The sequence below is a fragment of the Panulirus ornatus genome, chromosome 2, assembly GCF_036320965.1.
Source record: "Panulirus ornatus isolate Po-2019 chromosome 2, ASM3632096v1, whole genome shotgun sequence".
NCBI lineage: Eukaryota > Metazoa > Arthropoda > Malacostraca > Decapoda > Palinuridae > Panulirus > Panulirus ornatus.
The window spans coordinates 68,960,080-68,974,221 of NC_092225.1; the positions used below are offsets into that span (position 1 = coordinate 68,960,080).

Sequence of the window (14,142 nt, forward strand, 5' to 3'; positions counted from 1 at the left end):
ACCTGATCACTGAATTTATTTTAGTTTTATGAATTTTTTTTCTTTTCATATATAAGTGAACTTATGAGGCCAGTTGTGGCAATGAATTTATTTCATTTTCATAAGTGATTTACACAGCTAGTTCCTTATACTAATTGACATTGTGATCCCTGTATTGATAAGTGCTTTACACATATCCTAAGAAGGCATAAGCCACAAAACGTTGCCCTTCCAACCCATACTCCCTCCTTTAACACCTGTTACTGAAACCTTCGCTGGCCGGTATAAGGTATAGTGCAATTTTGTTATTGTTTTTTATTTCACCTTAGTGATTTTTAACAATACAAATGTTTTACTATACTAATTCTTCACTGTATATTTCTTGTCAAATTTCTTAAATGTTTTGCTTCATCAGTGATTTATTTGTGTATTTTTCCCCATGTCCTTCCTCATATAACTCATGTCTTTTACAAAGTACAAAAGTATCAGTACATACATCAGGTAAGGAAATGTGTTTTATAAATGCTATATGATGTACACAGAGAGGGAAAAGTGGCTCGGTGACTTGCCCCAAGCTATGATACGCAACTTGGCAACCCTTTTGTGCTACAAAAGTGACTGCCTAGGAAACAGGGATGGTACAGAAGTGTTAATTACCCATAGATTGTATGGGATTAGACCTGAAAGAGTGTCATAATTTTATTGGAAAAGAGTCAGGCAAAGTTTTCATTACAAAATTACAGCTAACTTCCTTAACACAGATCACTTAATAAATTTTTTCTACCCAACTGCCTCTCCCATCTCAGTGAGGATGTGTCTGGAACAATCAAATAATGGCCCTATTTGCACACATGCATTCTCTAGCTGTTATTTATGATGTTCCACCACCAAAGTCTACCATCCACAGCAAAGCCCCAAAGACCACTCTCTGATGTACCTTGGCCACTTTATATGCCATGACAACATGTTGCTTTCCAGAAGGCACTTACTACACACCTCTCTGACTTCTGTCACTCCTTACACAATCAATCCTTGTCACAACACATATTGTCATATGACATTTCATTTCCAACACACAAAACTGCTATTTTTATTTTGCATTTGAGGCCCAAGACTTTTATTCATACAATACTGTTAAGAATACTGTATCCTCAAACATTTCCATCTTTGCCATTATAGAAACTACCCCCTCTTTCTATACGTTCCTTAATGTACCCTATGACTAACTTTAGCCCCATGGACTTATACCCTGCTGTGTCCACTCCCATGTATCTAAAGTACTCTACTTCCTCATTTCTCCCTAGTGAAGCTTATATTCACAAAATTCTGCCTCAACCCTTGATATGCCTCATTACCTTGCTTATTTTCATATTTGTTCTAATTCTTGGCTTTCACATGGTCAACCAAACTCTGAGCTTCTGGAACTTCCCTTTGGACTTCTCAAGCCCTACCACCCCAGCATACTGTACATCTAGCCCTCACCATAAACAAATTAAACATGGTGACACTGCATCTGCCTTCACTAGAAAAAGTTCATTCTCCTTCCTTCATACTTACACACATCTTATTCTCTTGGTAAAAACCCCTTACTGCAATTAATAACTCCATTTACCTGATCAAATCTAAGCCTTTCATTTCTTCACAATCCAGAAAGCAAAGTCTCATTAAAATCGGCAATTGGTAATTCATATTACGCACATCAACTGAATATTTAAAAAGCAGCAGTATAAAATGTTCAGTTAAACTAGACCTGGAAAAAAATATATATTATCACAATGAAGATACATAATGCTTTGAGATTTCCTGCTAATAATGGACTATCAAAATTACAAAATTGTCATTGTTGATACATATTGAAATTAGGCATAAGGAAATATATCTACTATGTTAAGTAAAGGCTCCATGTAAGACTGATAAAAATGGTCAACATTAAAAACTTTACCTTGGTAAATTTACTAAAAGCTGTGTAACAATCAGTGTTTCAGTGCATCATTAAAAATCCAAAATCTGTGAAGCCATTGACAGAAAATATGACTACACTTCACAATGACACAATCTGCATCAGAAACCAAACTAATTTGTACATATATTTCAGGTGTGAAAAACTGCATCATTATTCTTGGGTTGCTCCAATTTTGGTTTGAAATACAATAATGTTTTGACAGGATGTTCCAATCCTGTCAAAATGTTTTTCACAAAGTATTCTCTCTTGACAGCATCATGTTTTAGAGAAGTATATTCCTTCCTGACATATTTCAATTTCTAAATGTGGGAGACTATCCCCATGAGAGCCTCTCATGCTGTTTGGTGCTATTTTAATTTCTTTTGTTTTTTCCCTATGTTTTTTATTTCCTGGACCAAATCTGGATGTATGCATGTATGTCTGTATATGCTTGTGCAAATCACACAATTATATTTGGGTGTATGTATGCTAACTGTATATGTGTGGGTAAATTTTCACAGAGTTGTACACCAACTGACTGACTGTAGGATGCATGGCTTAAAGTAAACATGTAGTTTTCCACATAGCAAACTGCCTTATATTCTTTTCACCTGAGATGGCCATGATTGGTGCATGTTTTGTGCATACAATATTAGTCACTAGATAAAAAACTGCATATTGCATGTCAATGTGAATGCACGACAATGGATTATCCTAACTGTGCCTTAGAATACTGATATATACAAAGTCCCTTACAACTGGTTATGGTAAAAGGTCATGGTGTTTTCAGTGGATGTGAATCTCTTCACCACATGGTCTGATCAGAATAAGTTACATTTATCCATATAAAAAATTCCTATTACTCATTTTAATCCAATGTCCTCGCCTGCAGGTATCCCAATTTTTACTGACATTCAACACTTCCAGATCCATTTGCATCAACAACCATTTCATTGCTGCCATTTTCACCCATAGAGCCACAGCTGTCATCTATACTTGTCCCATTTTCCTCATTGTTTTCACTAGTTTTACTGTCTGCAGTAGAAAAATCTTTCACATTAGCATTCTTAGCTTCCAGGTCTCTTTGTTCAGCAAATTTATTCTTTTCATATTTTGAGGTATCAGCACCCAGCAGTCTGAGGTAATGAATGCGGTCATTCCTTGCCACATAGGCGCGCACAGATTTGTTACCCTTCCAACCGACTAACTCAATGGTCACATCATCAGCTCTGTATATGAAAGCAATAGCACCAGTACCTGAGAAAGGAAAAGAAAAATACCATAATATTAAGTAATGTTTCTTGTTTATGAGAGAATGACATGAAAACTAATATTGCCGAATACCCTAAAATCAGTAAAATTACTTGATGAAACAGAGAGTAAAAGCTACTGTGGAAATAGTAGTCTTTTTCCTATTGATATTTTTCCTGTCTCTTTTTCTCACCTTATTCTAATGGCATAATATCATGCAATTTTCTATGTTATCCTTACAGAATTACAGTTTCCCATTTCATGTTTTTCTGTTAAATGATTACTGAACATGCTTAGGAAGTGCTCCTTTCTTTTCATTCTTGTTCTAAGATGCAATCAAGTAGCAACTACTTTGTGTGTTTGATACCATATTACTATACAACAATCTTAAATCATGCATCTTGAGTGGTGATGCGAAATGACAAGCATCTGAAATATTTGGGTAAGATGCCATATGCCTTATCTTTCAACATTGAGAAAAGTAGCACGATGTAAACGAAAGAAAGAGAAAAAAGGAAACCAAAAGGGTTGAAGTTAATAAAGATCATGTAAAAACAATATGAAAAACTGATATTTGAGTTGAGGATTATGTTACTGGAAAGTAAAACTCTGAGAGCTGAGTTATGGAAGAAAATATGGAACCTGAACAACAAAACATAAGAATGGTTAGGTTATCATATCCTAATGAACAACATAAAAGATGGATAATGGTAATGCTAAAGCAGCAGCATGTACGGACTTGTGTGTGTGTGTATGTATTTACTTATTTGTTTTCTATGGGTAGAGACTTTCATACTCGTGGGGCCCCCATCTCTTGAACACTCTCTTTTATCATACAACCTCTTGAATTTATGTATGCTGTCTGCATTAACCATGTCCTCATTCAATCTGTTCCACTCATCCACCACTCTTATACTATAAGAGTATTTTTTGACATCCTTATTTACAAGTTTCTTACTTAATTTCATGTCCTGTGGTTGCTCTGTCTTGAGTGTGTGTGTGTGTGTGTGTGTGTGTGTGTGTGTGTGTGTGTGTGTGTGTGTGTGTGTGCTCTGGAGTAAAGATACAGTACTTGTATACAATGTTAAGAGATGGGGTAACAAGAGTGTCTCTGTAACACACAAATAGTAATAACATAGGGAGAAATTTTTTGAATTTAGCAACAAAGGGAAGCAATAAAGGTAGAAAATAAATGTAAAGCTCCAGAAGTGGATCAGGTAATGAGAGATACTAAAGGAATGAGCAAAGTACTTTGAATGAGTATGAGAATTAGTAGTTATTTAAAGTTATGCATAATATATGACAGTACTTTATTTGTAGTAAGTTACATGTTAAAGGTGTGCAAGAGGAAATGATTAATGTAAGAGGATAAAAGTCGTAAACATACTTTTTTGTACCTAAATGCCTCTCCTGCTTTAGTGCGATAAGATCAGAAGCAAACAAATTATGGCCTTATTTGCACATAATCCATTCTTTAGCTATCATGCATAGCTAAGCACTGGTTTAGCCCACTGACAGAATGTTGCCATCTGTATGCCACATTTATCTAGTTCATTCTATCCAAAGGATGCCTCCTTTCCTCCTGTATGTTTAGGCCCAGATAACCCTGATGCTCCTTCACTCAACAGTTATTATCTCCTCCCCTGCCTCCTCAACTTCTGACAAGTGAGTTTCTTAGTCAGCCTTTCTTTGATCATCCTTTTCGTACATCTGAACCACTTCAGCATACCTTGATTAGTCATCTCAATAACATCGTGCATACTACCACACCACTCCCTGACAATGTCTTTCCTTATGTGAACAACCCATCTCACACTGCATTCTCTTCTCAGCCATTTCATTTCCAAAAACTCCACCCTCTACCTCTTGCATTTCAGAGCCACAATACTTTTACATGGGGATAATGCAACATGTTTGTACGAGGCAAAGCAGAGAGTTAGAGGAAATAGTGTGCATTATGTATAGTTCACTACCATCACCACCACAACAGCCAACCATCAGCACTACTAGCACCAACACCATCACTACCCATCAGTACCATTATGAGCACTCAAAAGTAACAGAAAATGTCAAGAAAGTGTAACTGAGAGAGTAAGGATGATATGTGTCGTAGTTCAAATGATGGGAAGAAATAAGAAAGACTGGGGAATGAATGTCCAAGTTTGAGGTGTTTTGGTAAAAGAGGATGTGAGATGACTTTTCTCTTTCATAAGGTTGTTGTCCAACTATGCTTTACTCTTATTTTATACTGAGGCACAACATTGATGGTAAATACAATAAATATATTCAGAAATGCTGGAAATCAATACTGTAAACACACATAATAATACAAAGTGCATCAATGCCAAATAAAATCCAAATTTCTCAACATATTTTGACCAAAATATCAAGAACAACTCATGCAGGCATCATAAAAGGATCATATAAATCAGTGAATTTTACACAGTTGAGAATTATCATTTTTTCTAAAACCAAAATTTTTCATGTTACAATGTCTCAATTGGGAGCTGAACTGGGTATTTAGGAGGTATGCATTTTGAAGTCTGATGTTCTTTGGTCAACCATGTATCCGCAAAATCAAGCACAGACATGGGTACTTTCACATACCATCCTGACCAAAACACCCTACATCTGCCACTCTTATCATCAAACATTTAACAATCCTTCAATATTTTCCATCTCACTTCATCACTACCTGTTGTCACTTCCCTGGTTGTCCCCTGCACCAATGTTCCCATTTGTTCTCTTGTCCTTTGCACTTTATTTATCTCCTAAAACATATTACGTAAAAAAAAATGTTTCCCTAACAGAGTAGGACCAAATCCCTGTTCCTTTCTCTTTTGTTCCTTTCAAAGATATATTCTTTGGGAAAGCTCAGTTCTGACTCCAGCTTCTTATTAAGTTTTCTCTTGAATAACAAATAGTCAACAGGGATCTTGATGTAATCAATCATACTCACTCATATTCAAGCAGTCAGTAATTTTGCCATAAAAAAGTGAAGACAATGAGGTGCCCTTACTATGTAAAAAAAGAAAAGATAACAAGAAACGTTCAATTAATTGTATTCACCCTAAGGCCAAACTATTGAACAGACAGGATATTACCTTATCCCAAGTTATACAATCAAATGCCTCAGACTATATTCCAAGTCTAGCAAAGCATAGGGGATACTATAAAGTACCACAAAGAAAATTCAGTAATCTCCTAATAACACTATACTTCTTCCATACATACTTCTTCTATACCTAGCAGACAATGATTAAAATTCATTTGAGTACATTCAATACAGTCTCATTGAAAGTTATCTAAAACCAAACTAATCTATCTATCTATCTATCTATATCTCTGACACCTGTTCCAACCTGGAACTCCCTAACGGGGAAGGATACAGTAATTGAGTCTCCATAACTACTGAACTCCAGTGCTGCTTCCTAGCCTTTAGTGCCTCACCCTTAACAGGCCACTGGCAAGGGCAACTCTAGTACAGTGTCTGCAGTGGCTCCTACCTATGTTCCCCCTGACTACAGGTATCTAATGCTCCTGTTTAATATTCCTATCTACTAATTCTACCTATGGTTTCTATCTAATGCTCTTGCCTATATGTTCCTACCTAATACTTCTATCTACTGCTCATATCATTTTGCTAAAAGGAAGGGCTTATGCACAGTGCTCACAGCAGGAATTTCTAGAGTTACAAAGAAAGAGCTCTGTGAGTAAAGTCTTGTCAAGTTTTGTGTATGACAAGGAGAGACTATAATTGGTGACAGAATCCTAGCTGTCCATGTGTAGGTGAGGCAGAGAGGAAAGACAGCTTCCTGGATCAGAGTGCAACTTGATAACCACTAAAGTGCTGGCTCACTCACTACATAGCCATCACTAGCCCTCCCGATACCCAAGAGGGAAGTACTAGTAATATACCTACCTGGTCACTGGCTGCCTACCAACTACTCCCAACTAATATATAATGCCTCATTTTCAATTTTCTCTCATGTCTCATTAACTATTGCAAAGGAAGATACTTACAAAGATCAGCACACTGTTCTTGTGTCTTTGGGTCTAGTATGGCAATCTCTGGTGGCATTTCCATGTCATCATTCTGCAGCATAATCACAAGGTCATCTCCAGTGACAGTCATCTTACGGCGAGTAATCAGGGGTAGCAACACCTGTGACCCCTAATCAAAAGTAGAAAATAATGTTACTATTACATAACCATACATATAATCCTCTATCTCATCTCCCTAAATGCTTACAAGGATTTACCATAAAAAAAATTTTATGTTTTTAATGACAGAACTTTGGACATAAAAAAATCTAAGATACTATTTATCTTTGAGGCCTGGTGAAAATAATTTACCAATATTGAAAAATAATCATATCAATGGTTTCAAGACAGTTACCAAAACTAAATACCACTTAACAGGTTATGTAAGGCTTGTAAGCTTCTTGCATTAATAATGTCTTTCTTTTGTACAACATTTAATAACAAAGAGAAAGTAGCCCAGAGCACCAGACCTTAGCCACCTAACATAGTAAAAAAAAATTTTATGGTATTTTGTCAAATGCTTTTTAACAGTTAGGGATAAAGCATATAAGTATATTTTGGAATCCTAGTTGTAATATACATGACTAAAGAGTTCTTCCAGATTCACTAAACATGATCTTTTATTTTTAAACTCAAGAAGATGGGCAAATATTATCTTTAAGAATTTTTATGATTTTTTTATTGTATCTAAAAATTTTCCTAGGATCAAAATTAGGTAACAGGATGGTAGTTCAAAATGAATTTTGCTAGGATCAAAGTAAGGCTGATAGCATGGTAGTTCAAAATGCATTTTCTTACCTCCTTTTTTGTAAATATGAGTTACTTTAACAAGCTTCCAGTCCCTTAGTGCTTTTCCATCTCAACACAATCTGCTGAATAATTTAGCGATCATAGATGTTGTTTGCTGATCTATTCCTTTAAAAATTCTGAGCAGATATCATATTAAGACCTGCTGACGTGTTTTGATTTGATTTTTAAACATATTTATGTCGAGAACATTATCTCGGAAAGCAAAAATGGGTATGTTTGAAGGAATAGTGGTTCCAACAATGTTGTATGGTTGCGAGGCGTGGGCTATGGATAGAGATGTGCGCAGGAGGATGGATGTGCTGGAAATGAGATGTTTGAGGACAATGTGTGGTGTGAGGTGGTTTGATCGAGTAAGTAACGTAAGGGTAAGAGAGATGTGTGGAAATAAAAAGAGCGTGGTTGAGAGAGCAGAAGAGGGTGTTTTGAAATGGTTTGGGCACATGGAGAGAATGAGTGAGGAAAGATTGACCAAGAGGATATATGTGTCGGAGGTGGAGGGAACGAGGAGAAGAGGGAGACCAAATTGGAGGTGGAAAGATGGAGTGAAAAAGATTTTGTGTGATCGGGGCCTGAACATGCAGGAGGGTGAAAGGAGGGCAAGGAATAGAGTGAATTGGAGCCATGTGGTATACAGGGGTTGACGTGCTGTCAGTGGATTGAATCAGGGCATGTGAAGCGTCTGGGGTAAACCATGGAAAGCTGTGTAGGTATGTATATTTGCGTGTGTGGACGTGTGTATGTACATGTGTATGGGGGGGGGGGGTTGGGCCATTTCTTTCGTCTGTTTCCTTGCGCTACCTCGCAAACGCGGGAGACAGCGACAAAGTATAAAAAAAAAAAAAAAAAAAAAAAAAAAAAAAAAAAAAAAAAATGTAATTTATGGCATCAAATATTTTTGGTACACAATTATTCATCTTTGGTAGCCAGAAATACATTTTGTGCTTGTGAGACATATGAAGAATTAATCAAAGTAAACACTAAATCAAAATACTTACAGGAGAAGCCATTTTTTACTATGATAGTTAAGCTGCCATTTTCATTTGATAGTACAACAAAAGCATTTTTGATTTTTTTTTCTACTTCTTGAATATAGCAAGAAATTTTGTAAGGATAATTTTACTTCCAGCATCATTTAACCCAGTGGCAAACCCTTGGCCTTCAGCTTCAACTCTTTAACTCCCAAACTTAATCTGGCATTAGGACTACCAATGTATAATGAGTGGGACTAGTCAGGTTCACATCCTTTTTCCCAGACTTCAGATATTGCTTTCTACACAAACAGCTAATTCAGCTTCTTAAAAACTGAGAATACTGTTTAGATGCCAAATTCTCTCCTGAACAGTAACTCTCTTTATACAAAGAAATGATCGGACCTTGTACGAAGTACTTCTCTCACATCTGGAGAGGTTCTATGTACTCGCTAAACAGAGTCGAGTCTAAAGCAGTATAATCTATAGACTTCCAGTCTAACCTCACAACATGACCCACTTGCCCCATGCAGCAATGGTAGCTCACTTTCACTGTTCTATAGTTATTACTTTGGTTTTTGCTCTTAAGAGCTGTCTGCTTGCATGCTCCTACTATTTGCTAGACTACATATTTCTTGGCAAGCTACTTTGTCACTGTGCAACTAGTGATTACTCAAGGGTGCCCTGTTTTGATGTCATATTTTCCTTTCTTAAAAATTTTTAAAATATTTTTTCCTCTTTTTATTTCTTCCTCTTATTAACCCTCTCCACATTTCCATTGAAGCCTGGTCTTAGTTTGGACTACTGTCCATGACTACAGCCTCACACATAAAAAAACTGTGACCCTGACCTTTGACTGTCAACCTTTATCAAGTGCAAAACTTTGTACGCATCATTGTGGCATGAATTTGGTTTGTATTCATCAAAACAGTCAGAAGATACATAGTACACAAGATCAGGATAAATGTGTGAATGAATGAGCACATTAAACATGGATGACTGGACAAGGAAAAATATATAAGCTCCACTGCTTTGCAGCAGGGTGCCTAATAAAACCAGTGAACTTACATCCTGGGCTAATCTGAAGTCGCAAGGAGCACCCTTGTTGTCACTCCTCACCAAAACTTTAACACCAGTGTTGATGATCTGAAAAATATAAATGAAAAAATATTCAGAATACAATTTTACACAGTGAAATCTACAATCTTGCATACATTCTGGATTTTCTGACTTACACAAAAATCTGTCCATCAGTCCACGTTTTCCACATAATATAAACCAGCTTTGGTGCTCAGTTTTTTCATCAAAATCAGGTGAATTAAAAGTATAGCAGACATGCTCACAATTTGGATAAGTTACTAAGCCTTTCTTCTCTTACACTTGTTTGCCATTTCCTGCATCAGCAAGGCAGAGCCAGGAACAGACACAGAAAAGGCCTCATTTGGTCACATCCATTCTCTAGCTGTCATGTGGAAAGCACTGAAACCACAGCCCCCTGTTAACAACCAGGCCTCACAAACCTTTCCATGTTCTCTTCCAGCTGGTTCATATGCCCTCGTAATAGTTCCCTAATCACTGGAAATGATTAGCTACCAGTTTTTTCCAGTTCTCTGAATGATAACACTACTTTTTCAGTTTACTCTACCTAAAAGATTGGGATATACCTGTCAAAAAAAAAAAAAAAAAAAAAGGATGGGTTAGAATTTTTGTATCTTTACCCCAATGACTGCTGAAAACTGTTTGCACTATGGAATGACTAACAGTTGACTGAGTGTGCATTATGTAGTTGGATATTTTCAAAATCTCAGGTGCAAGAAAAAGCAGAGTAGTGAGGCAGGAAGGAATGACTAGCAACTCAGACAATTTTTCAGCAGAGTAGTGAGTCAGAAGGAATGACTGGCAACTCTGACAATGTTTCCACATCCATCTTTCATATCTTTTCAACAAAGCTGATCAGTAACCAACTAAATGCCATGGAGGATAGTAAATAATTTTTGTGGTGTTCAGCCAGCAAAGAAAATTTACATGGATGTATTTATGTATAAAGTAACATTTATTATGGAAAATGTTTGCATTTAGATATAAAAAGTTCTAAAATACAAAAAAGTATGGTCATTGCAACAGCACAAAACTTTACAAACTAACTTTGATATGGTCCTGATTCAGGGCAACAATGTCCTTAATAAAGCTGTTAGTGAAATAGATATTCCGTTTCTTCCCTTCTTTAGTGCGAGTGAGGAAAAGACCCACATCTACTTCTTTACGGATTCCATAAAAGGCATCAATATCAGGCCAAATAGCCTCATCTGCCTCAAAGTAGTAATATGGTTCCTCTCTGAAACCTTGACGACGCTTCTTTTTTGGAGGCTGAGGGTAAACAAAATATAAACTGAAAAAAATATGTATGCTGTACAAGCTGAATTACAATTTAAAACCTTATCACAAAATATGAAAAAATCTTTGAATCACATATCAGACTTTTTGAATTAATAAAAAAATTGCAGTACAAAGACAATCATCCCTACTTGTCTGAGTCTCTGTGTGTTAGATGTGGACTGGTTATTATCTACTGGTTGATCTGCTTCCATGTAGATCTTTTCACCAGGGAGGGCTTTCACCTTCTCCAGTACTGCCACAAAGAAACCTCCAGTGTCTTGGTGGTGGGGTAAGATTCTTACACTATGGAAGAGAAAACTGAGACATTCTAGATTTGCGCTATGAAAATAAGATGTAAAACATTAGAAACATTCACTTTACATTGAGATCAGAGAATAATATAACATTAGAAGATTTAACCAATAAAATTAAAACAGAGTGTTGAGGTGGTATAGGTATGTACAGAGGGCTGACCAAAATAAACACAAACTGAATCATGATACTATTTTCCATTCAGCAAGGAGTAATAAAAAAAACTCACAGCTGAAAGAATGAGGATAAAAATTTTTCAAGTACTGTGTAAGGAACTCTTTGATTTGGTAAGATGTTAGGATATAAAGTCAAGCTGTAATTTCCAATGGCTCTGTTGAATAAGAGACTGCTTGAGCATGAAAATTTAGAATAAAACATCTGCCAGTAAAACTGGTCATGCATGGGGCCAAGCCCAGTCAAGTTTGCAACCTAGGGAAGCTACCCATGTTCCACTTACCTCTAGGGCAATGAACCCTCCTTCAACCACAAACAAACACTTATTACTGGATATATATGAAAAACTTTAATACAAAGCTGAAGTGAAAGGAGTCTCTTCCTGTTTTATCTCACACAATGCCAAAATAAGAAGTACCTCATACATGTAGAAAATCTAGTCCAAATTTTCTCTGTCCAAAAACATCCAGACTTTGTATCCAACGTTTAGGATTCTCACAAAACAGCAGATGAATTTTTGAAGTATAATCCTGAAATGCCGGGCTAATAGGAGAGTTAAAAAAGTGTTTGATTATCCGTTTCCCATTATAAAAAAGAAATATTTTCATCATTGTCCCCTTCATTGCCACATAGGTATGGACTTATCAAAACACATTTGCCAAACCTTCCAGCAAGACCCATAGTGAGTTCAGTGGGCTAATTCACATGCAAATTATCAAAATGGTTAGTTTGTTTACTTAGCCCACTTGTTGGTAATATATCAAATCCTAATATCATGAAAAATGTAGATTTAGTTAACAAGCTTAATGATATCCTTGTTGATTTTCATTTCAAACTGGTAAGTTTTATGATTCATCTTGTTCACAAAAGTTCCAGCTGATGACATCTTAGGATATCTGGTTGATGTCCTGGATAATCTTGATTTACGTTTCAAGTTCTGCATTTAGTGAATTGATAAAAGTGTATAAAAGACTGTATTTCAATTCGATGGAGAATATTATGCTCATAAATTTGGCATGGCGATGGGTAACCCTCTTTCACCAATATTAAGTAATCTTTACATGGAATTCTTTGAAAAATATTACTAAGGGATATATATATATATATATATATATATATATATATATATATATATATATATATTATCCCTGGGGATAGGGGAGAAAGAATACTTCCCACGTATTCCCTGCGTGTCGTAGAAGGCGACTAAAAGGGGAGGGAGCGTGGGGGGCTGGAAATCCTCCCCTCTCGTTTTTTTTTTTAATTTTCCAAAAGAAGGAACAGAGAATTGGGACAGTTGAGGGTATTCCCTCAAAGGCCCAGTCCTCTGTTCTTAACGCTACCTCGCTAATGCGGGAAATGGCGAATAGTTTGAAAGAAAGAAAGAATATATATATATATATATATATATATGGAAGGGGGGAGAGGGATGCTATCTCATGGATGAAGGCAGCAAGTATGAATATGTACATGTGTATATACGTATATGTCTGTGTATGTATATGTATATATACATTGAAATGTATATGTATGTATATGTGCGTGTGTGAGCATTATGTATATACATGTGTACATAGGTGAGTTGGGCCATTCCTCGTCTGTTTCCTTGCACTACATCGATAATGAGGGAGATGGCAATTAAGTATAATATAAACATAAATAAATAAAAAGTATGTAAAAAAGGAAAAAGTGAAGTTTTCTAGATATCTGGGAGTGGACTTGGCAGCAAATGGAACCATGAAAGTGGAAGTGAGTCATAAGGTGGGGGAAGGTTCAGTGAAAAATGTGTGAAAAGAGGGAACATCATCTAGGAGAGCAAAACGGGGTATGTTTGAAGGCATAATAGTTCTAACAATGTCATATAGTAGCGAGGCATGGGCTACAGATAGGGTTAAGCAGAGGTGGGTGGATGTGTTGGAAATGAAGCATTTCAGGACAATATGTGATGTAAAGTTGTTTGACCGAGTAAGGAATGAAAGCATAAGATTGATGTGCGGTAATAGAAAGAGCGTGGTTGAGAGACCATTAGAAGGTATGTTGAAATGATTTGGACATATGGAGAGAATAAGTGAGGAAAGGTTGACAAAGAGGATATATGTGTCAGAGGTGGAAGGAACAAGGAGAAACAGGAGACCAAACTGGATGTGGAAGGATGAAGTGAAAAAGATTTTGAGCAACTGGGGCCTAAAGATGCAGGAGGGTGAGAGGCATGCAGGGAACAAAGTGTATTGTGGTATACCAGGGTCAGCGTGCTGTCAATGGACTGAACCAGGGAAAGTGAAACGT

General features: G+C 36.5%; 1 protein-coding gene across 1 annotated transcript in view; it reads right to left on the reverse strand.

Moving 5' to 3' along the window:
• Positions 1–1,730: 1,730 nt before the first annotated feature.
• The window catches only part of Nsun2 (tRNA (cytosine(34)-C(5))-methyltransferase Nsun2), a 42,956-nt gene continuing 30,544 nt past the window's right edge, over positions 1,731–14,142 (reverse strand). Inside the window, exons 9-13 of the mRNA XM_071676884.1 lie at positions 11,520–11,673; positions 11,140–11,361; positions 10,063–10,140; positions 7,196–7,346; positions 1,731–3,178 (exon numbers count right to left, since the gene is read on the reverse strand). Of these exons, the coding sequence (XP_071532985.1) occupies positions 2,826–3,178; positions 7,196–7,346; positions 10,063–10,140; positions 11,140–11,361; positions 11,520–11,673 (958 nt within the window). The 3' untranslated portion in view covers positions 1,731–2,825. The remainder of the gene's footprint in view (positions 3,179–7,195; positions 7,347–10,062; positions 10,141–11,139; positions 11,362–11,519; positions 11,674–14,142) is intronic.